This window comes from Gobius niger (genome assembly GCF_951799975.1).
Source record: "Gobius niger genome assembly, chromosome: 12".
NCBI classification, from domain to species: Eukaryota; Metazoa; Chordata; class Actinopteri; order Gobiiformes; family Gobiidae; genus Gobius; species Gobius niger.
The window spans coordinates 669220-693308 of NC_136863.1; the positions used below are offsets into that span (position 1 = coordinate 669220).

The 24089-nt window shown below is 38.7% G+C and overlaps 1 protein-coding gene across 1 annotated transcript in view; it reads right to left on the bottom strand.

The window, feature by feature from the left end:
* The window catches only part of mocos (molybdenum cofactor sulfurase), a gene marked incomplete at both ends in the record, with an annotated part of 62386 nt that extends 38683 nt beyond the window's left edge, over window positions 1-23703 (bottom strand). Inside the window, 7 exons of the mRNA XM_079568405.1 lie at window positions 9-171; window positions 7316-7576; window positions 7811-8032; window positions 10676-10792; window positions 22060-22259; window positions 22329-22405; window positions 23678-23703. Coding sequence (XP_079424531.1) covers window positions 9-171; window positions 7316-7576; window positions 7811-8032; window positions 10676-10792; window positions 22060-22259; window positions 22329-22405; window positions 23678-23703 — 1066 coding nt within the window. The remainder of the gene's footprint in view (window positions 1-8; window positions 172-7315; window positions 7577-7810; window positions 8033-10675; window positions 10793-22059; window positions 22260-22328; window positions 22406-23677) is intronic.
* Window positions 23704-24089: the final 386 nt, after the last annotated feature.

Below are 24089 nucleotides of genomic sequence, written 5' to 3' on the forward strand. Positions count from 1 at the left end.
CCTCTGACCTGGGGCTTCCAGCTGCAGGCGGTTGCTGCTCAGCTGGACTCGTGGTTTGATGAGGCAGAGTCGAGCTTCTCTTTTCTGGCTCAGACAGACTCCGTTCCCGTTCACCACCATCCAGCTGCGGTCGTACAGGAGCCCCCGAGGTCCCAGAGGCCAGCGCTCCACCTGAGCAGGAGGACAAGTCTCATGATAAAGACTGAGTGTCAGAGGCCAGCGCTCCACCTGACCAGGAGGACAAGTCTCATGATACTGTGAAGACTGAGCGTCAGAGGGTCAGAGGCCAGCGCTCCACCTGACCAGGAGGACAAGTCTCATGATGAAGACTGAGTGTCAGAGTGTCAGAGGCCAGCGCTCCACCTGACCAGGAGGACAAGTCTCATGATGAAGACTGAGTGTCAGAGGGTCAGAGGCCAGCGCTCCACCTGAGCAGGAGGACAAGTCTCATGATGAAGACTGAGTGTCAGAGGGTCAGAGGCCAGCGCTCCACCTGACCAGGAGGACAAGTCTCATGATGAAGACTGAGTGTCAGAGGGTCAGAGGCCAGCGCTCCACCTGACCAGGAGGACAAGTCTCATGATGAAGACTGAGTGTCAGAGGGTCAGAGGCCAGCGCTCCACCTGAGCAGGAGGACAAGTCTCATGATGAAGACTGAGTGTCAGAGGGTCAGAGGCCAGCGCTCCACCTGACCAGGAGGACAAGTCTCATGATGCTGTGAAGACTGAGTGTCAGAGGGTCAGAGGCCAGCGCTCCACCTGACCAGGAGGACAAGTCTCATGATGAAGACTGAGTGTCAGAAGGTCAGAGGCCAGCGCTCCACCTGACCAGGAGGACAAGTCTCATGATGAAGACTGAGTGTCAGAGGGTCAGAGGCCAGCGCTCCACCTGACCAGGAGGACAAGTCTCATGATGAAGACTGAGTGTCAGAGGGTCAGAGGCCAGCGCTCCACCTGACCAGGAGGACAAGTCTCATGATGAAGACTGAGTTGTCAGAGGGTCAGAGGCCAGCGCTCCACCTGACCAGGAGGACAAGTCTCATGATGAAGACTGAGTGTCAGAGGGTCAGAGGCCAGCGCTCCACCTGACCAGGAGGACAAGTCTCATGATGAAGACTGAGTGTCAGAGTGTCAGAGGCCAGCGCTCCACCTGACCAGGAGGACAAGTCTCATGATGAAGACTGAGTGTCAGAGGGTCAGAGGCCAGCGCTCCACCTGACCAGGAGGACAAGTCTCATGATGAAGACTGAGTGTCAGAGGGTCAGAGGGCCAGCGCTCCACCTGACCAGGAGGACAAGTCTCATGATGCTGTGAAGCTCCTCCAGGAAGTACAATCGGCTTGTTGCACAATGTGGCTACGCTAGTTCCTCTGAGCTGAAGCTGTGGGCGCTAGTACTTCCTGTTCGTGTTCATTTCCATTAAGATTAGCTCAGACCAGTGAGTTCCTGGTAGAAATATTTCCATAGACGAGAAGCTAAAGGCTGCTTTAACCTCTTAACTCCCGCCTGAACCGAAAGGATCTTTTTTTCCTCACGTCAGATTTTTTTTCCCATCATTTTTTTGTTGAGTATTTAACTCCTTTTTGAAACTTTTTTGTTAATTTTTTGTCACATTTTTTTTTTTTTTTTCATTTTTCGTCAATTTTTTTATCACATTTGTGTCACATTTTTGTAATTTTTTCATCAATTTTTCGTCCCTTTTTTGACAATTTTTTATCACATTTTTGTATTTTTTTGTCACATTTTTGGTCAAATTTCTATCGCATTTTTGTCACATTTTGTCACATTTTGGTCATTTTTTCTTCAATTTTTTGTCAATTCTTGTGACATTTTTAACACTTTTTCATCAATTTTTCGTCCTTTTTTGTCAATTTTTTAAAACATTTTTGTAATTTTCTTGTCACATTTTGTTAAATTTTTGTCATTTTTTTTTTTTCATCTTTTCGTCAATTTATCATCACATTTTTTTTCATTTTTTTGTCACATTTTTGTAATTTTTTGGTCATTTTTTTGTCACATTTTTGTCATTTTTCGTCAATTTTTCGTCAATTTCTTGTGACATTTTTGCCACATTTCCATCATTGTTTTCGTCGAGAAAACGTGCTCGGTTCAGGTGGGAGTTAAGGGGTTAATGCATTACACAACTTGAAATAGTGCCTTTTTTATATATATATTTTTCATAGCATGTTAGCCTTTAGCTTCAAGACAAACTATCACTCCTTCATGATCACAGGCGTCTCCTCTGAACTCGTTACATCATGATTTGAACACAGTAAATGATCGTCTACCGGGAACTCACCGCCCACAACGTAATCTTTAGAAAATATGATTATTATTCCAGGAAAAGAAAACAGACAGGAAGTCCAGGCGCTCACACCTTCAGGTCAGAGGAACTAGCATAGCCACACCGCGCAACAAGCCAAGTACTGCAAAAGACAGGAAGCCGAAGTGCCTGGAAGTGCCTCCTCTCTCTGCTTCTCTCACTCCCGTTCACTCCCTGGGTCAGTTTGGGTTTAGTCCATGAGCCGGAGCCGGACATTACGTCTCCAGAACTGAAGTTACAGATGCACAAAGGTCCGTGTCAGAGTCTGAGGCTGAAGCTCGTCCACGTCCGGACAGTTTTCATCACAGCCGCGGTAACGAGACCCCGGGAGGATCTGATCAAACACGCTTCAGCAGCAGCAGCAGCAGGTCACAGACGCACGGCAGAGCAACAACTGCCTTTACCTTCACCCCCACCTGAACCCAGCACATGGTGTCCCGTTTGGCTTCACCCACATTTTATACATTTATTTATTTATCTGACAGGGACATTGCAAGTCAACATAGCACAAAACAGACTTGTTACTGATGCAAAAAGAGTTTATAGCTGGTGCTAACTTTCAGCTCCAGTCCCGGGTTGGGCCTTTCTACACGACATTATCATTTTATCTAAAAAACGTACGTATATGCACACAATATACAGTAAATCATCTACACAAACTCAGTGCTATTTACACATTTACAAATGGGCACAATTCTGTTTCGTTTTCAGCCCAGACTTAACTGGAGACGTGAACATTTTAAACTCAGTCATGGTTTTGAGTTCAGCGTCATGAGTTCCATCACTTTGCACTTTTATATGTAAAGGCTCTGACCAGATGAGGAAGTGTGCAGTTATTACAGATGTTATTACTGATGTTATTACTGATGTTATTACTGATGTTATTACTGATGTTATTACTGATGTTATTACTGATGTACAAATGAACTGAGGCTCAGGCGCAGATTATTGAGACATTTGAAAGTTAGTTTGAGAAAACATAAATCGCTTTTGCAGTGATGAAAGCGGATCGGCTTCTTGTCCATGATCTTTAGAGTTTGATTATATAATAGGGCTGAAACAACTAATCGATTAATCGACAACTAATCGATTATTGAAAGGGTCAACTATTTTAGTAATCCATTAATCGTTTTCTGATTCACACAGACTCAAATAGAGCAAAACTTACATGAAAATTTAGTATTTTTGATGAAAACCTACTTTGTTTTTATAGTAAGTGTATGTAGTACTTTGTACATTGTAAATTTCATGTTCATCTGTTTGTGTCTCGTCCGATCAGTAGCAGAATTAGCGCAAAGAGCCTCCGACAAACATTTACTTAACGTTTACTCCATCAACACGTCCTCACGCGGAGCCACTTTAGCTTCATGTGATAAAAAAATGGAAAAAAAATAATTTTCCTACACCTTTCACAGCCAAGCGACTAATCGACTAATCGCAAAAATAGTCGATACATTAATCGATTACAGAATAATCGTTAGTTGCAGCTCTATCGTATAAGGACCTGATGTATTTAGTGTCTGAGGGCGTGGCCTGGGCCCATGATGTCATACATATATGTATGATATATGTGAGAATATCACAGCGTCATGTACAGGAGGGCCTGGTTTGGAATATAATTTAAGTTGCTTTGGATAGTTTTCGATATTTTATTCAGATGTTTGTCAAATCTTAATTGGGGGTCGAGGACCAATCCAAGGTATTTAAAATCTGTTACCGATTTTATAGTTTTGTTTTGCAAAGTCATCAAAAAATGTTGCTCTACATTTCGTCTTTTAATAGAAAAACACATTGAAACAGTTTTTGTTAAATTTAGCACCAGCTGATGAATGACTGACCTGACCCTGACTGACCTCAGCCGCACAGACAGAACCTCCGCTGTTCCGGTGACTTGGCATAAAAAACAGCATCGTCCGCATAAAGTTGGCGATTTACACCGGGACAGATGTGGCTAATCCTTTATAAAAAGCCTAAAGAGTAAAGGTCCCAGTATAGAGCCCTGTGGAACACCCCTTTGAACGTTTGAGAGAAAAAATAAAATAATAATAATAATAACTAGAAATGCAATGGCTGCCATTGCGATTGACTGCGGAATTGCGGGAAGCGAATGCAGAAATTGCATAAACTGTTCAAATTGAATAAATTGCTTAATTTGCATAATATGATTTGCATAACCTGGTAAAATGCATAAAATGTCATGTTGCATTAATTGTTTAAACTGCATAAAGTGGTAAAATGCATGAATGGATTAATTTGCATAAATTGTGTAAATTACATAAACTCTTTAAAATTCATAAATCCTAAATGGCATAAACTCTTAAGTTGCATAAACGGTTTAAAATGCATAAAGTGGTTAATTTGCATAAATTATTAATATTGCATAAACTTTTATATTCCATAAACTGGTCAAACTGTTGAAATGGCCTCAGGGCTTGATTGGCTGAAGCACAAATGGCTGAAAGTCCTGGAGTTTCCCCATTGGCTGGATTCCCCCATACACACCAATGCAAACATTTCAAACTCTCGTATAAAAAAACTGGAAATCTGCAGAAGCCAATTTTTTCTCAAAACCCACAAGTTGCAGAAGCTGAACCTGCACAAAGTGCAGAAATGGCAGAAAATGCAGAAAAAAGTGCAGAAAAGCATGGATTTGCGGCAGCCCCATTATAAGTCAATGGGAAAAATCTCCGACATTTTGGCCGATTGCGGAAAAAACGTAAATTGCAGAAGTCCCAAAAGTAACAGCACCTTCTCCTCAACATGAGGAACTAAAGTAACAGCACCTTCTCCTCAACATGCGGAACTAAAGTAACAGCACCTTCTCCTCAACATGAGGAACAAAAGTAACAGCACCTTCTCCTCAACATGAGGAACAAAAGTAACAGCACCTTCTCCTCAACATGAAGAACTAAAGTAACAGCACCTTCTCCTCAACATGAGGAACAAAAGTAACAGCACCTTCTCCTCAACATGTGGAACAAAAGTAACAGCACCTTCTCCTCAACATGAGGAACAAAAGTAACAGCACCTTCTCCTCAACATGAGGAACAAAAGTAACAGCACCTTCTCCTCAACATGAAGAACTAAAGTAACAGCACCTTCTCCTCAACATGAGGAACAAAAGTAACAGCACCTTCTCCTCAACATGAGGAACAAAAGTAACAGCACCTTCTCCTCAACATGAGGAACAAAAGTAACAGCACCTTCTCCTCAACATGAGGAACTAAAGTAACAGCACCTTCTCCTCAACATGAGGAACTAAAGTAACAGCACCTTCTCCTCAACATGAGGAACAAAAGTAACAGCACCTTCTCCTCAACATGAGGAACTAAAGTAACAGCACCTTCTCCTCAACATGCGGAACAAAAGTAACAGCACCTTCTCCTCAACATGAGGAACTAAAGTAACAGCACCTTCTCCTCATGAGGAACTAAAGTAACAGCACCTTCTCCTCAACATGAAGAACTAAAGTAACAGCACCTTCTCCTCAACATGAAGAACTAAAGTAACAGCACCTTCTCCTCAACATGAGGAACAAAAGTAACAGCACCTTCTCCTCAACATGAGGAACAAAAGTAACAGCACCTTCTCCTCAACATGCGGAACTAAAGTAACAGCACCTTCTCCTCAACATGCGGAACTAAAGTAACAGCACCTTCTCCTCAACATGAGGAACAAAAGTAACAGCACCTTCTCCTCAACATGAGGAACAAAAGTAACAGCACCTTCTCCTCAACATGCGGAACAAAAGTAAAAGCACCTTCTCCTCAACATGAGGAACAAAAGTAACAGCACCTTCTCCTCAACATGAGGAACAAAAGTAACAGCACCTTCTCCTCAACATGAGGAACAAAAGTAACAGCACCTTCTCCTCAACATGCGGAACTAAAGTAACAGCACCTTCTCCTCAACATGCGGAACTAAAGTAACAGCACCTTCTCCTCAACATGAGGAACAAAAGTAACAGCACCTTCTCCTCAACATGAGGAACTAAAGTAACAGCACCTTCTCCTCAACATGCGGAACAAAAGTAACAGCACCTTCTCCTCAACATGAGGAACAAAAGTAACAGCACCTTCTCCTCAACATGAGGAACTAAAGTAACAGCACCTTCTCCTCAACATGAGGAACTAAAGTAAAAGCACCTTCTCCTCAACATGAGGAACAAAAGTAACAGCACCTTCTCCTCAACATGCGGAACTAAAGTAACAGCACCTTCTCCTCAACATGAGGAACAAAAGTAACAGCACCTTCTCCTCAACATGAGGAACAAAAGTAACAGCACCTTCTCCTCAACATGAGGAACAAAAGTAACAGCACCTTCTCCTCAACATGAGGGACAAAAGTAAAAGCACCTTCTCCTCAACATGAGGAACTAAAGTAACAGCACCTTCTCCTCAACATGAGGAACTAAAGTAACAGCACCTTCTCCTCAACATGAGGAACAAAAGTAACAGCACCTTCTCCTCAACATGCGGAACAAAAGTAAAAGCACCTTCTCCTCAACATGAGGAACTAAAGTAACAGCACCTTCTCCTCAACATGAGGAACAAAAGTAACAGCACCTTCTCCTCAACATGAGGAACGTTTTGATGCATAACTTGCATAAATTGCACAAAGCATGAAGGTGCTGAAAGCTCTAGAAAATCGGGAAAAAGATGGAAGAGGAATAATAATAAAGAACATGAAAACCAATAATTGACTGCGGAAGAATTCCACAGTCAATCAATAATAGTGACAACAAGGCCAGGAGATCAAAATCACTGTACCCAGCCCTCCTCTTGAATCGGCTAATATCGGATATCGGCCGATACTCAAACCTCCAGTATCGGTGTCTGAAGTAAAAACCTGGTGCATCTCTAGAATCGTAACCTGAATGCTCATTTTAGCCACTAGGGGGCATTAAATAAAAAGAAATAGTTCCACACGTGTCCAGCAGAGGGCACTGACATGACAAGAGCTCAGGATATGAACACATTATACAGAAGCCTCACCTCGAAGGCGCCGCACGACTTCACCGGGTAGATGTAGATGTTGGCGAGCGTGTAAGCCCCGCCCCTGTGGCTCTGGGACTCTCTCTGAGGCTCCTCCCCCTTGTGGCTCTGGTCCTCTCTCTGCAGCTCCTCCCCCTCGTGGCTCTGGTCCTCTCTCTGCGGCTCCTCCCCCTCGTGGCTCTGGGACTCTCTCTGAGGCTCCTCCCCCTCGTGGCTCTGGTCCTCTCTCTGCGGCTCCTCCCCCTCGTGGCTCTGGTCCTCTCTCTGCAGCTCCTCCCCCTCGTGGCTCTGGTCCTCTCTCTGCAGCTCCTCCCCCTCGTGGCTCTGGTCCTCTCTCTGCGGCTCCTCCCCCTTGTGGCTCCGGCCCTCTCTCTGCGGCTCCTCCCCCCTGTGGCTCTGGTCCTCTCTCTGCAGCTCCTCCCCCTTGTGGCTCTGGTCCTCTCTCTGTGGCTCCTCCCTGTCCTCTCTCTGCGGCTCCTCCCCCTCCTCCTCCACGCTCGGGCCTGGAGCCGCCGCCTCGGTGGGCGTGGCGTGGCGGAGCGCGGCCTGGATCCCCCCCCCGTCCACGGAGACGGCGCCGCTGCAGAAACACTCCACCACGAAGCGGAGCAGCCTCTGACAGTCGTGGAAGGAGGACATGTATCCGAAGGACACGCGCACGGCTCCGGTCGGCCGCCCGTCCACCAGGTCCACGGCGTCTCCACAAACGTGACCGGCCTGGAGATGAGAGGAGGAAACTTTACTTTATCTGAGGCTCTGAGGAGGAACAGGACGCTCATGTGAAACGAGAGGAACACGTCAAAACCGGCCCTCCATCACCAAACTCTGGCCCTCGAGATGACTCTGAGAAATATTATGACCCAAATCAGAGCTCCTGTTAAAGCGCTCTAGAAATGTGAACAACGCTGTCAATTCCTTAAGATGTCTTGGTAGAGCATAATCCTAAAAGAATACCCATCTATAAAAGGAAGAAACGACTTAAATCTACTTGAATTAAGAGACTAAATCTAAAGTTTGATTTGGTTTGGCCTTAAAGCAGATCAAACCTGTTCTTGCCAATGGAACAAGCACAAGTTTTTCTTAATTCAGATCAATTTTGCATAATTTCAAGTGAAAAATAAATATTTGTTTACAGTTATTTTGTCTGATTTCCAGTGGGATTTCTATTTCTATCTGTTCCATTGGCATTAGCGTTTTTACCTGATCTTAGATTAGTTCAAACTGACTGAAATTGAACATAAAAAAACACTTTATTCAAGCGATTTTAAGTCATTTATCTGATTTAAGATGGACATTTTCCCAGTGTGTGTGACGTACAACACTGGCACATGTAGAAAGTGATGCTTTACTTCAGTTGCTTCAGTCGGAGGGTCCGGCCTTTGGTCTTTTGACGATGATGAAAACCGGCCCTTCACCGAGGAAACCTGCCGACCCCTGATCTAAATCAATGACTGTTTCAAATCTGTCAAGCATCGGTTCTTATGTTTCGTCGCCTTCGTATTTTCCAAGTACATTTTTTTTTATACATTTTATTGAATTGAGTGATTGTGTTACATGATTTTTGAACAATCAATCAAAGTTTATTTATACAGCACTTTACAGCAACACCAGGAGGACCAAAGTGCTTCAGAGAAAGATAAAACACATTTAAAAACACCAAATAATTACAACCTAGACACAATTCAGTGCTCCAAGTATTGAACAATGTCCAAAGAATTCCATAAACTGATCCCTTTTACAAGAAACCCCTTTTGTTTTTGTGAAGTGTGTAAATATGGTGCCCTGAAACTGCCCTTTCTTCTGTTGTTTCTGTCTGTGATTAACACACATTTGTTTTGAATATGTATTGGCACCAACTTATTTTTCACTCTCCTCATAATTTTTAGTATTTTAAATTTGACCAATTCATTAAATTACATGGTCTGCAGTTTTATAAACAGTTTGTTTGTGTCCCGTGGACCTTTGAGAGTCACAGTTCTTATAGCTTTCTTCTGGAGTAAGAACAGCCTCTCTGTATAACTGGTGCCTGCATTACCCCACACTTCAATACAGTTTGTTATATGAGGAACTCTTAAAGGAACAGGCCAGGGTTTTTCCATACTGAGATATGTTCTTACCTGAGCTGTGACGAGTTCTTTAGGACCTGTCTGATCTTCAGTCACGTAAACACAGCGCAGACGGCGTTAGCATTTAGCCTCTCCCTCTCTCCTCTATAGCTCCAAAACAGGTCAAGATAGAAGCTACCAAGCTCTTCCACGTTTTCCCTATTTAAATATGGTTACGTGAAGTGTTCCACTACAAAGTATAATTACACACAATTAAACAATGTGGATTTTCTAAGCGGATAAAAGGGGGGACTATATTGTAAGGCGTAATAATACCAGGAGGAGTTTGCGGATTTCGAACTTGTGTTTTTTGTCATTTTTTGGTCATTTTTTTGTCATTTTTTTGTCATTTTTTTGTCATTTTTTTAAATCATTTTTTGTCATTTTTTGACATTTTTTTGTCATTTTTTTGTCATTTTTTTGTCATTTTTTGACATTTTTTTGTCATTTTTTTGTCATTTTTTTGTCATTTTTTGTCATTTTTTGACATTTTTTTGTCATTTTTTGTCAATTTTTTATCATTTTTTGTCATTTTTTTGTCCATTTTTTTGTCATTTTTTTAAATCATTTTTTATCATTTTTATCATTTTTTGTCATTTTTTTTGTCATTTTTTTTGTCATTTTTTTGTCATTTTTTTGTCTTTTTTTTGTCTTTTTTTTAAAATCATTTTTGTCCATTTTTTTAGTCATTTTTTGGTCATTTTTTGGTCAAATTTTTGGTCAAATTTTTGGTCAATTTCTTTAAAGGAACAGGCCGGCGTTTTTCCACACTGAGATATGTTCTTACCTGAGCTGTGACGAGTTCTTTAGGACCTGTCTGATCTTCAGTCACGTAAACACAGCACAGACGGCGTTAGCATTTAGCCTCTCCCTCTCTCCTCTATAGCTCCAAAACAGGTCAAGATAGAAGCTACCAAGCTCTTCCACGTTTCCCCTATTTAAATATGGTTACGTGAAGTGTTCCACTACAAAGTATAATTACACACAATTAAACTATGTGGATTTTCTAAGCGGATAAAAGGGGGAACTATATTGTAAGGCGTAATAATACCAGGAGTTCGAAATCCGCGCAGTAATCTTCACTTTCCTGTGCAGATGCCAAACTACTCCTGGTATTATTACTACCAGGAGTTTAAACCCCGCCCCCTCTCACCTGCAGGTCACTCCTTAACCCCGCCCCCTCTCACCTGCAGGTCACTCCTTAACCCCGCCCCCTCTCACCTGCAGGTCACTCCTTAACCCCGCCCCTTCTCACCTGCAGGTTGCTCTTCATCTGCTCGCTGCTGATGCCCAGAAAGGCCTGGCAGGCGCCCGTGTTGCAGAAACAGCCCGTGCGCAGGTGGATGTTGTAGAGAGCGGCCATTCGATCCACCTGAGGAACGTCAGAGCAGAGATGATGGAGACACGTCAGAGCAGAGGCTGAGATGATGGAGACACATCAGAGCAGAGGCTGAGATGATGAGAGGTTCCTCAGACCTTTCCCTGGAGCAACGAGGAGGAGGAAACCAAACACACGAGATACGTTTGGGTCGAAATATTTAGTGAAAGCACTGAAGTGAAAATGTGCTCCTCCCGCCTGAACCGAGCACGTTCTCTCCAGTTTGGCTTTACCCCAATCCAAAAGCTTCTGGAAAAAAGGTGGGAAATAGCAACAAAACTGAGACGAAAACAATGATGGAAATGTGACAAAAAAATACAAAAATTTGACCAAAAAAATGACAAAAACGTAAAAAAAATTGACAAAAACGGACACAAAAAATGACGAAAAAAAGGTGTGACAAAAAGTGACAAAACATTTACAAAAAAATAACCAAAATGTCACAAAAATTTGACGAAAATGTGATAAAAATTTGACAAAAAATGACCAAAAAGTGACAAAAACTGGACGGAAAAAAGACAAAAAAAATGACAAAAAAAAAAGTGTGACAAAAAGTGACAAAACATTTACAAAAAATGACAAAAATGAAAAAAATGAATGAAAAAATGTACGGAAAAATGATCCAAAAAAACACCAAACACCAAAAACACCAACACTCCAAAAAAATGAAGAAAAAAAAGACAAAAAAGTTACTAAATGAATTGAATACCCCCCCAAAAAATGATGGAAAAAAAATGTGATGATGTGAGGAAAAAGACAAAACTGAGACAAAAACAATGATATATTACCAAAAAGTGACAAAAAATGGACGGAAAATGATCCAAAAAAAACCCCAACAAAAATGGGACTAAAAGTTAAAAAAAATTAAGAAAAAAAATTACAAAAAAGTTGCAAAAATGAGTTGAAAACCCCCCCGGATGATGTGAGGAAAAAGACAAAACTGAGACAAAAACAATGATGAAAATGTGACCAAAAAGTGACGAAAAAAGACAAAACATTTACCAAAAAATGAAAAAATGAGTTGAAAAAAATGAGTTGAAAACCCCCAAAAAATGATGGGAATAAAATGTGACGACGTGAGGAAAAAGCTCCATTTAGATGAGTTTTGTAGCTTTCAAAGGAGGCGTTACACTGGCCTACAGGATTTGGGTAAAGCTGAACTGAAAAAGCTCTCAGTTCAGGCGGGAGTTAAGAGGTTAAACAGCATCTACTGGCCGAGTTTGGATGATGATCCGAGGACACGCTCTGTCTCTGCAGCTGCTTCTTCTTTCTGCTTTCACAGATATTAAAAGCTCCACAAGAGGAGCCTTAATGACACTCACTCACTTCCATCTCCATCTCTGAGCAGCAACACGTGTCCTCACAAACGAGTCCACCATCAAAGCAACATTCCGCTCCGGCTGAAGGAGATGAACGGCCGGGAAACGTCTCTCTTTTGGCCGTGACTTTGCTTTAAGTGGGTTTGTTCACAGCGCTCGCGTCTAAACTGTAAAATAACTCTCGTTTACAGAGACCTTTCGGATGATGTTTTCATTTGAGCACATTTCTCTGAAGCCGTTTCATTAAACCGAGGAATGAGGGGAATTTAAATACATCCAGGCTTTATGCAGGCACAAGCTTTTCATTTGTGAAGATCTGCAAAACGAACAGAGGGAAGAGAACTGGACAAAACGGAAACTTTTGAGCCAAAAAATGTGGTCAGTTTCGGCCAAAACCTGCGGTTGAACGTGTATATGTTGGTTATTTTGCTTTGTTTGTTTCATTTGCAATACACACGCCAGCCAACAATAACCCCCGATTCATTTTATTAACCTCTTAACTCCCACCTGAACATGTTTTCTCCTGTTCTCCAAATCTAAAAGCTTCTTCAAAACAGCGATAAATAAAAGAAAAGAAGAAAATGAGGATGTAAACACAACAAAAAAGCGCTAAAAAGTGACCCAAAAAATGACAAAAATCCAGCTAAAAAAAGACAAAAATCCAGTCCGACCCGTGCTTTCACCTGCAGCGTCTTGACATAACAATACCTTGAATCAAAGCATTTCTCCCACACAAACGCTGTTTTCATCTGTTTCAAAAGTCTAACACAGACGTGAACCTGAAGCCTGGCCCGGTTGTCGCGGTGACGCTGGACCAACATGGCGGCTCTGAGGGAAAGTTCAGACGGAGGAGGAGCCTCAGAGCCAACGGAAACTGAGCTGATGTGGTTTAACCTCTGACCACCCGCCAAAACCAAACGCATTCTCTCCTCTTTGTCATTGTCGCCACTTTTTATTTCCCTCATGTGTTTTTGTCACTTATTGTGTCACTTTATTACTTTTTTGTTGGATTTTTGTCACTTTTTCCAGGATAATCATTTTATTGCAGTTTTTTTTTTCTTATTTCCTGGATTTTTGTCTTTTTTCTGCTGGATTTTTTTTTTTTTTTTTTTTGCTGGATTTTTATCATTTTTCTGCAGATTTTGTGTCATTTTTTGCTGGATTTTTGTCACTTTATTGCTGGATTTTTGTCACATTTTTCTGGATTTTTATCATTTTTTTGCTGGATTTTTGTATTTTTTTTTCTGGATTTTTGTCACTTTTTTTCTGGATTTTTGTTACTTTTTTGCTGGATTTTTGTCACTTTTTTTCTGGATTTTTGTTACTTTTTTCCTGGATTTTTGTCACTTTTTTCCTGGATTTTTGTCATTTTTTTGCAGTTTTTTTTTTGTCTTTTTTCCTGGATTTTTGTCACTTTTTTCCTTGATTTTTGTATTTTTTTCCTGGATTTTTGTCACTTTTTTCCTGGATTTTTGTCACTTTTTTCCTGGATTTTTGTCATTTTTTTGCAGGTTTTTTTTTGTCTTTTTTCCTGGATTTTTGTCTTTTTTCTGCTGATTTTTTGTCATTTTTTTCTGGATTTTTGTCATTTTTTTCCTTGATTTTTGTATTTTTTTTCCTGGATTTTGTATTTTTTTTCCTGGATTTTTGTATTTTTTTTCCTGGATTTTGTATTTTTTTTCCTGGATTTTTGTATTTTTTTTCCTGGATTTTTTTTTTTTTTGCTGGATTTTTGTCACTTTTTTGCTGGATTTTTGTCTTTTTTTCCTGGATTTTTATCATTTTTTTGCTATTTTTTTTTTGTCTTTTTTGCTGGATTTTTGTCACTTTTTTTCTGGATTTTTGTTACTTTTTTGCTGGATTTTTGTCACTTTTTTTCTGGATTTTTGTTACTTTTTTCCTGGATTTTTGTCATTTTTTTGCAGGTTTTTTTTTGTCTTTTTTCCTGGATTTTTGTCACTTTTTTCCTTGATTTTTGTATTTTTTTCCTGGATTTTTGTCACTTTTTTCCTGGATTTTTGTCTTTTTTCTGCTGATTTTTTGTCATTTTTTTCTGGATTTTTGTCATTTTTTTCCTTGATTTTTGTATTTTTTTTCCTGGATTTTGTATTTTTTTTCCTGGATTTTTGTATTTTTTTTCCTGGATTTTGTATTTTTTTTCCTGGATTTTTGTATTTTTTTTCCTGGATTTTTTTTTTTTTTGCTGGATTTTTGTCACTTTTTTGCTGGATTTTTGTCTTTTTTTCCTGGATTTTTATCATTTTTTTGCTATTTTTTTTTGTCTTTTTTGCTGGATTTTTCTCACTTTTAAGCGTTTGTTGTCGTGTTTACATCCTCATTTTCTTCTCGTTTTTATCGCTGTTTTGAAGCTTTTGGATTTGGAGAGTTTGGCTGTTGAGGTGGGAGTTAAGAGGTTAAGAGACAAACCTGAGTCAGCGGATCACCAGTTCACCGCGGTAAAGCCTCGTACCTGTGAGTAGCCGATGAAGCCCCCCTGCGCGTCCAGCAGGTTAAAGGTCAGGATGGGGCCCTGGGAGGCAGATTTTTGTCACTTTTTTGCTGGATTTGTCACTTTTTTGCTGGATTTTTGTCTTTTTTTCCTGGATTTTGTCACTTTTTTGCTGGATTTTTTTCACTTTTTTGCTGGATTTTTTTCACTTTTTTGCTGGATTTTTTTCACTTTTTTGCTGGATTTTTGTCTTTTTTTCCTGGATTTTTTTCACTTTTTTGCTGGATTTTTTTCACTTTTTTGCTGGATTTTTATCACTTTTTTGCTGGATTTTTTTCACTTTTTTGCTGGATTTTTTTCACTTTTTTGCTGGATTTTTGTCTTTTTTTCCTGGATTTTTTCACTTTTTTGCTGGATTTTTTTCCCTTTTTTGCTGGATTTTTATCACTTTTTTGCTGGATTTTTATCACTTTTTTGCTGGATTTTTATCACTTTTTTGCTGGATTTTTTTCACTTTTTGCTGGATTTTTTCACTTTTTTGCTGGATTTTTTTCACTTTTTTGCTGGATTTTTTTCACTTTTTTGCTGGATTTTTATCACTTTTTTGCTGGATTTTTGTCACTTTATTGCTGGATTTTTGTCACATTTTTCTGGATTTTTATCATTTTTTTGCTGGATTTTTGTATTTTTTTTGCTGGATTTTTGTCACTTTTTTTCTGGATTTTTGTTACTTTTTTGCTGGATTTTTGTCACTTTTTTTCTGGATTTTTGTTACTTTTTTCCTGGATTTTTGTCACTTTTTTCCTGGATTTTTGTCATTTTTTTGCAGGTTTTTTTTTGTCTTTTTTCCTGGATTTTTGTAACTTTTTTCCTTGATTTTTGTATTTTTTTCCTGGATTTTTGTCACTTTTTTCCTGGATTTTTGTCACTTTTTTCCTGGATTTTTGTCATTTTTTTGCAGGTTTTTTTTTGTCTTTTTTCCTGGATTTTTGTCTTTTTTCTGCTGATTTTTTGTCATTTTTTTCTGGATTTTTGTCATTTTTTTCCTTGATTTTTGTATTTTTTTTCCTGGATTTTGTATTTTTTTCCTGGATTTTTGTATTTTTTTTCCTGGATTTTGTATTTTTTTTCCTGGATTTTTGTCACTTTTTTCCTGGATTTTTGTCTTTTTTTCCTGGATTTTTATCATTTTTTTGCTTTTTTTTTTTTGTCTTTTTTGCTGGATTTTTGTCACTTTTTTTCTGGATTTTTGTTACTTTTTTGCTGGATTTTTGTCACTTTTTTTCTGGATTTTTGTTACTTTTTTCCTGGATTTTTGTCACTTTTTTCCTGGATTTTTGTCATTTTTTTGCAGGTTTTTTTTTGTCTTTTTTCCTGGATTTTTGTCACTTTTTTCCTTGATTTTTGTATTTTTTTCCTGGATTTTTGTCACTTTTTTCCTGGATTTTTGTCACTTTTTTCCTGGATTTTTGTCATTTTTTTGCAGGTTTTTTTTTGTCTTTTTTCCTGGATTTTTGTCTTTTTTCTGCTGATTTTTTGTCATTTTTTTCTGGATTTTTGTCATTTTTTTCCTTGATTTTTGTATTTTTTTTCCTGGATTTTGTATTTTTTTTCCTGGATTTTTGTATTTTTTTTCCTGGATTTTGTATTTTTTTTCCTGGATTTTTGTATTTTTTTTCCTGGATTTTTTTTTTTTTGCTGGATTTTTGTCACTTTTTTGCTGGATTTTTGTCTTTTTTTCCTGGATTTTTATCATTTTTTTGCTATTTTTTTTTTGTCTTTTTTGCTGGATTTTTCTCACTTTTAAGCGTTTGTTGTCGTGTTTACATCCTCATTTTCTTCTCGTTTTTATCGCTGTTTTGAAGCTTTTGGATTTGGAGAGTTTGGCTGTTGAGGTGGGAGTTAAGAGGTTAAGAGACAAACCTGAGTCAGCGGATCACCAGTTCACCACGGTAAAGCCTGGTACCTGTGAGTAGCCGATGAAGCCCCCCTGCGCGTCCAGCAGGTTAAAGGTCAGGATGGGGCCCTGGGAGGCAGATTTTTGTCACTTTTTTGCTGGATTTGTCACTTTTTTGCTGGATTTTTGTCTTTTTTTCCTGGATTTTTTTCACTTTTTTGCTGGATTTTTTTCACTTTTTTGCTGGATTTTTTTCACTTTTTTGCTGGATTTTTTTCACTTTTTTGCTGGATTTTTGTCTTTTTTTCCTGGATTTTTTTCACTTTTTTGCTGGATTTTTATCACTTTTTTGCTGGATTTTTTTCACTTTTTTGCTGGATTTTTTTCACTTTTTTGCTGGATTTTTGTCTTTTTTTCCTGGATTTTTTTCACTTTTTTGCTGGATTTTTTTCACTTTTTTGCTGGATTTTTATCACTTTTTTGCTGGATTTTTATCACTTTTTTGCTGGATTTTTATCACTTTTTTGCTGGATTTTTTTCACTTTTTTGCTGGATTTTTTTCACTTTTTTGCTGGATTTTTTTCACTTTTTTGCTGGATTTTTTTCACTTTTTTGCTGGATTTTTATCACTTTTTTGCTGGATTTTTGTCACTTTTTTGCTGGATTTTTGTCTTTTTTTCCTGGATTTTTGTCACTTTTTTGCTGGATTTTTGTCACTTTTTTGCTGGATTTTTTTCACTTTTTTGCTGGATTTTTGTCTTTTTTTCCTGGATTTTTGTCACTTTTTTGCTGGATTTTTTTCACTTTTTTGCTGGATTTTTGTCTTTTTTTCCTGGATTTTTGTCACTTTTTTGCTGGATTTTTATCATTTTTTTGCTGGATTTTTGTATTTTTTTTGCTGGATTTTTGTCACTTTTTTCCTGGATTTTTGTATTTTTTTTGCTGGATTTTTGTCACTTTTTTGCTGGATTTTTATCATTTTTTTGCTGGATTTTTGTTTTTTTTTCCTGGATTTTTGTCACTTTATTGCTGGATTTTTGTCACATTTTTTCTGGATTTTTGTCTTTTTTGCTGGATTTTTCTCACTTTTAAGCGTTTGTTGTCGTGTCTACATCCTCATTTTCTTCTCGTTTTTATCGCTGTTTTGTAGAAGCTTTTCGATTTGGAGAGTTTGGCTGTTGAGGTGGGAGTTAAGAGGTTAAGAGACAAACCTGAGTCAGCGGATCACCAGTTCCCCATGGTAAAGCCTGGTACCTGTGAGTAGCCGATGAAGCCCCCCCGCGCGTCCAGCAGGTTAAAGGTCAGGATGGGGCCCTGGGAGGCGGATTTTTGTCACTTTTTTGCTGGATTTTTGTCCTTTTTTTGCTGGATTTTTGTCACATTTTGCTGGATTTTTGTCGCTTTTTTGCTGGATTTTTGTCACTTTTTTGCTGGATTTTTATCATTTTTTTTGCTGGATTTTTATCATTTTTTTGATGGATTTTTGTCACTTTTTTGCTGGATTTTTGTCACTTTTTTGCTGGATTTTTGTCACTTTTTTGATGGATTTTTGTCACTTTTTTGATGGATTTTTGTCACTTTTTTGCTGGATTTTTGTCACTTTTTTGCTGGATTTTTGTCACTTTTTTGCTGGATTTTTGTCACTTTTTTGCTGGATTTTTGTCACTTTTTTGCTGGATTTTTGTCACATTTTGCTGGATTTTTGTCACTTTTTTGCTGGATTTTTGTCACTTTTTGCTGGATTTTTGTCACTTTTTGCTGGATTTTTGTCACTTTTTTGCTGGATTTTTGTCACTTTTTTGCTGGATTTTTGTCACTTTTTTGCTGGATTTTTGTCTTTTTTTTGCTGGATTTTTGTCACTTTTTTGCTGGATTTTTGTCTTTTTTTTGATGGATTTTTGTCACTTTTTTGCTGGATTTTTGTCACTTTTTTGCTGGATTTTTGTCACTTTTTTGCTGGATTTTTATCATTTTTTTGCTGGATTTTTGTCACTTTTTTATCATTTTTTTGCTGGATTTTTGTCCTTTTTTTGCTGGATTTTTATCATTTTTTAGCTGGATTTTTGTCACTTTTTTGCTGGATTTTTGTCCTTTTTTTGCTGGATTTTTATCATTTTTTAGCTGGATTTTTGTCACATTTTGCTGGATTTTTATCATTTTTTAGCTGGATTTTTGTCACATTTTTTCTGGATTTTTGTCCTTTTTTTGCTGGATTTTTGTCACATTTTGCTGGATTTTTGTCACTTTTTTGCTGGATTTTTGTCACTTTTATGCTGGATTTTTGTCACTTTTTTTCTGGATTTTTGTCATTTTTATGCAGTTTTTTTTTCTTTTCTGCTGATTTTTTGACATTTTTTTCCTGGATTTTTGTATTTTTTTTTGCTGGATTTTTCTCACTTTTAAGCGTTTGTTGTCGTGTTTACATCCTCATTTTCTTCTCGTTTTTATCGCTGTTTTGTAGAAGCTTTTCGATTTGGAGAGTTTGGCTGTTGAGGTGGGAGTTAAGAGGTTAAGAGACAAACCTGAGTCAGCGGATCACCAGTTCCCCACGGTAAAGCCTCGTACCTGTGAGTAGCCGATGAAGCCCCCCTGCGCGTCCAGCAGGTTAAAGGTCAGGATGGGGCCCTGGGAGGCGGATTTTTGTCACTTTTTTTGCAGTTTTTTTTTATTTTCTGCTGATTTTTTGACATTTTTTTCCTGGATTTTTGTATTTTTTTTCTGGATTTTTGTCACTTTTTTGCTGGATTTTTGTCTTTTTTTTTCTGATTTTTTGTCATTTTTTCCTGGATTTTTGTCTTTTTTTTGCTGGATTTTTGTCATTTTTTGCTGGATTTTTGTCACTTTTTTCCTGGATTTTTATCATTTTTTTGCTGGATTTTTGTCACTTTTTTGCTGGATTTTTGTCACTTTTTTGCTGGATTTTTGTCACTTTTTTCCTGGATTTTTATCATTTTTTTGCTGGATTTTTGTCACTTTTTTGCTGGATTTTTGTCACTTTTTTGCTGGATTTTTGTCACTTTTTTGCTGGATTTTTGTCACTTTTTTGCTGGATTTTTGTCACTTTTTTCCTGATTTTTTGTCATTTTTTCCTGATTTTTATCATTTTTTTGCTGATTTTGTTTTGTCTTTTTTGCTGGATTTTTCTCACTTTTAAGCGTTTTTTGTTGTGTTTACATCCTCATTTTCTTCCCGTTTTTATCGCTGTTTTGAAGCTTTTCGATTTGGAGAGTTTGGATGTTGAGGTGGGAGTTAAGAGGTTAAGAAACAGAGACAAACCTGAGTCAGCGGATCACCAGTTCACCGCGGTAAAGCCTCGTACCTGTGAGTAGCCGATGAAGCCCCCCTGCGCGTCCAGCAGGTTAAAGGTCAGGATGGGGCCCTGGGAGGCGGATTTTTGTCACTTTTTTGCTGGATTTTTGTCACTTTTTTGCTGGATTTTTGTCTTTTTTGCTGGATTTTTGTCACTTTTTTGCTGGATTTTTTTCACTTTTTTGCTGGATTTTTGTCTTTTTTGCTGGATTTTTGTCACTTTTTTGCTGGATTTTTTTCACTTTTTTGCTGGATTTTTTTCACTTTTTTGCTGGATTTTTGTCACTTTTTTGCTGGATTTTTGTCACTTTTTTGCTGGATTTTTGTCACTTTTTTCCTGATTTTTTGTCATTTTTTCCTGATTTTTATCATTTTTTTGCTGATTTTGTTTTGTCTTTTTTGCTGGATTTTTCTCACTTTTAAGCGTTTTTTGTTGTGTTTACATCCTCATTTTCTTCCCGTTTTTATCGCTGTTTTGAAGCTTTTCGATTTGGAGAGTTTGGATGTTGAGGTGGGAGTTAAGAGGTTAAGAAACAGAGACAAACCTGAGTCAGCGGATCACCAGTTCACCGCGGTAAAGCCTCGTACCTGTGAGTAGCCGATGAAGCCCCCCTGCGCGTCCAGCAGGTTAAAGGTCAGGATGGGGCCCTGGGAGGCGGATTTTTGTCACTTTTTTGCTGGATTTTTGTCACTTTTTTGCTGGATTTTTGTCTTTTTTGCTGGATTTTTGTCACTTTTTTGCTGGATTTTTGTCTTTTTTGCTGGATTTTTGTCACTTTTTTGCTGGATTTTTGTCACTTTTTTGCTGGATTTTTGTCCTTTTTTTGCTGGATTTTTGTCACTTTTTTGCTGGATTTTTGTCACATTTTGCTGGATTTTTATCATTTTTTAGCTGGATTTTTGTCACATTTTTTCTGGATTTTTGTCCTTTTTTTGCTGGATTTTTGTCACTTTTTTGCTGGATTTTTGTCACTTTTTTGCTGGATTTTTGTCCTTTTTTTGCTGGATTTTTGTCACTTTTTTGCTGGATTTTTGTCACATTTTGCTGGATTTTTATCATTTTTTAGCTGGATTTTTGTCACATTTTTTCTGGATTTTTGTCCTTTTTTTGCTGGATTTTTGTCACTTTTTTGCTGGATTTTTGTCCTTTTTTTGCTGGATTTTTGTCACTTTTATGCTGGATTTTTGTCACTTTTTTGCTGGATTTTTGTCACATTTTTTCTGGATTTTTGTCATTTTTATGCAGTTTTTTTTTCTTTTCTGCTGATTTTTTGACATTTTTTTCCTGGATTTTTGTATTTTTTTTTGCTGGATTTTTCTCACTTTTAAGCGTTTGTTGTCGTGTCTACATCCTCATTTTCTTCTCGTTTTTATCGCTGTTTTGTAGAAGCTTTTGGATTTGGAGAGTTTGGCTGTTGAGGTGGGAGTTAAGAGGTTAAGAGACAAACCTGAGTCAGCGGATCACCAGTTCCCCACGGTAAAGCCTGGTACCTGTGAGTAGCCGATGAAGCCCCCCTGCGCGTCCAGCAGGTTAAAGGTCAGGATGGGGCCCTGGGAGGCGGATTTTTGTCACTTTTTTGCTGGATTTTTGTCACTTTTTTGCTGGATTTTTGTCTTTTTTGCTGGATTTTTGTCACTTTTTTGCTGGATTTTTTTCACTTTTTTGCTGGATTTTTTTCACTTTTTTGCTGGATTTTTTTCACTTTTTTGCTGGATTTTTGTCCTTTTTTTGCTGGATTTTTGTCACTTTTTTGCTGGATTTTTGTCACTTTTTTGCTGGATTTTTGTCCTTTTTTTGCTGGATTTTTGTCACTTTTTTGCTGGATTTTTGTCACATTTTGCTGGATTTTTATCATTTTTTAGCTGGATTTTTGTCACATTTTTTCTGGATTTTTGTCCTTTTTTTGCTGGATTTTTGTCACTTTTTTGCTGGATTTTTGTCCTTTTTTTGCTGGATTTTTGTCACTTTTATGCTGGATTTTTGTCACTTTTTTGCTGGATTTTTGTCACATTTTTTCTGGATTTTTGTCATTTTTATGCAGTTTTTTTTTCTTTTCTGCTGATTTTTTGACATTTTTTTCCTGGATTTTTGTATTTTTTTTTGCTGGATTTTTCTCACTTTTAAGCGTTTGTTGTCGTGTCTACATCCTCATTTTCTTCTCGTTTTTATCGCTGTTTTGTAGAAGCTTTTGGATTTGGAGAGTTTGGCTGTTGAGGTGGGAGTTAAGAGGTTAAGAGACAAACCTGAGTCAGCGGATCACCAGTTCCCCACGGTAAAGCCTGGTACCTGTGAGTAGCCGATGAAGCCCCCCTGCGCGTCCAGCAGGTTAAAGGTCAGGATGGGGCCCTGGGAGGCGGGGCTGTGGAAGTGCCCGTGGGCGTAGACCTGGGCCAGCGGGCGCCCGGAGCCGTGGCGGAGGCTGGAGAGGGCGAGGTACGTGTAGCGGGCCAGGGCGAAGGTGTGCAGCTGGACGCTCCGCATGCCCCCTGGAACACACAAGCTTTAACCAAACTACCGTGGTAACCGTGGTAACCGACCGCGGTAACGCTTCGTACCGGTGAGTCTGTGGAGGGCGTCGAAGCTGTGGTTCAGCGCGATCACGTCCAGGAAGGAGATGGTGCCGTCCTCCAGCCTGAAGGAGGAGGAGGAAGGAGAGAGTCAGGTGGAAAGTAGTGATGCACCGATCCGCTTTTTTGAGCTCCCGATCCGATCCGATATTTTTGACACTTCATCTGGCCGATACCGATCTGATACAGTCTTTTTGTACTATTAGATTTTTATATAATATACTGTATATCATTATATATTATTGCCTATGGATATTACCAGTTTTACCAGTTGTATTTTTTTTCATAAACAGAGTTTGCTGGATTTTTGTCACTTTTTTGCTGGATTTTTATCATTTTTTTGCTGGATTTTTGTCACTTTTTTGCTGAATTTTTGTCATTTTTTTTGATGGATTTTTGTCACTTTTTTGCTGGATTTTTGTCACTTTTTTGCTGGATTTTTGTCACTTTTTTGCTGGATTTTTGTCACTTTTTTGCTGGATTTTTATCATTTTTTTGCTGGATTTTTGTCACTTTTTTGCTGACGTTTTGGCTTTAGCTTTGAATTTTAACCCCTTAACTCCCGCCTGAACCGAGCACATTTTCTCCAGTTTGGCTTTACCCCAATCCAAAAGCTTCTAGAAAAAAGGTGAGAAAATAACAACAAAACTGAGACGAAAACAATGATGAAGATGTGACAAAAAAGTGAGAAAACTGACCAAAAAATGACAAAAATGTGACAAAAAATGACAAAAAAAAATGACAACAAATGGATTAAAAAACATTACAAAAAAGTTACAAAATGAGTTGAATACCCCTCAAAAAAAGATGGAAAAAATGTTGATGACATGTAGAAAAAGATCTATTTTGATGAGTTTTGTAGATCTTAGCTTTCAAATGAGGCGTCACACTGGCCTACAGCATTTGGGTAAAGCTGAACTGGAGAAAATGCTCTCGGTTCAGGCGGGAGTTAAGAGGTTAAATTAGAAAGTATTTCAGAAGCATGTGTTTTAATTCTGTTTTGAAATGTGTCTTGTATAAGCCCACGAGAGCTGAGCACTTATGTGAAAGACACAATAATAAGAATAAATCAAATCAAATAAGTAAATTCAGTGTCCTAGCTTAGCGATGGCATGAAGGCCGTGAATCTGTCGGTCCTGGATCTGCAGCGGCTCCATCTGCAGGTTTACCGCTGTGCTGTGATAAACCCTCAAAGGGCGGTGGTGCGGTAAACCTGCAGACTGGAGCCGCTGCAGAATCAGGACCGCAGATTCACGGCCGTCTTGTATCGGACCCGTCCAGTCATCAAATCCGATCCAATCCGATACTCTAAAAAAAGCCTGATCGGCTACCGATACCGATACTGAATCTCGGATCGGTACATCCCTAGTGGAAAGTCCAGAAAACCTACCAGGAACCAGAGCAAACCTGAGGTAAACTCACTCTCACTGTAGGAAACATCAGGCTCTGGTTAAAGCGTCTCTAGTTTCAGCGAAAGGCTCGAAATGAAGTGTAGAGGAGAGAGAGAGAGAGTTCAGACTCTGTGGGGAAGGAAGGATTCTGCAGACGAAGGATTTCTCTCTTAAAAAGTGAATTTACGAACAGCAGCAGCAGCGGGAGGGGGGGAGGGGGGGAGGACGAGCTGCTTCTGTCTCTACTATTCATCATCCGCTGTTTCTTTAGCTCTTTATGTTTCATTATCGTATTTCATTAGTTCTTTATCTGTTCAGAAACAGAAGCCGAGTCTAAACCAGGTTCATCGCCCCATAA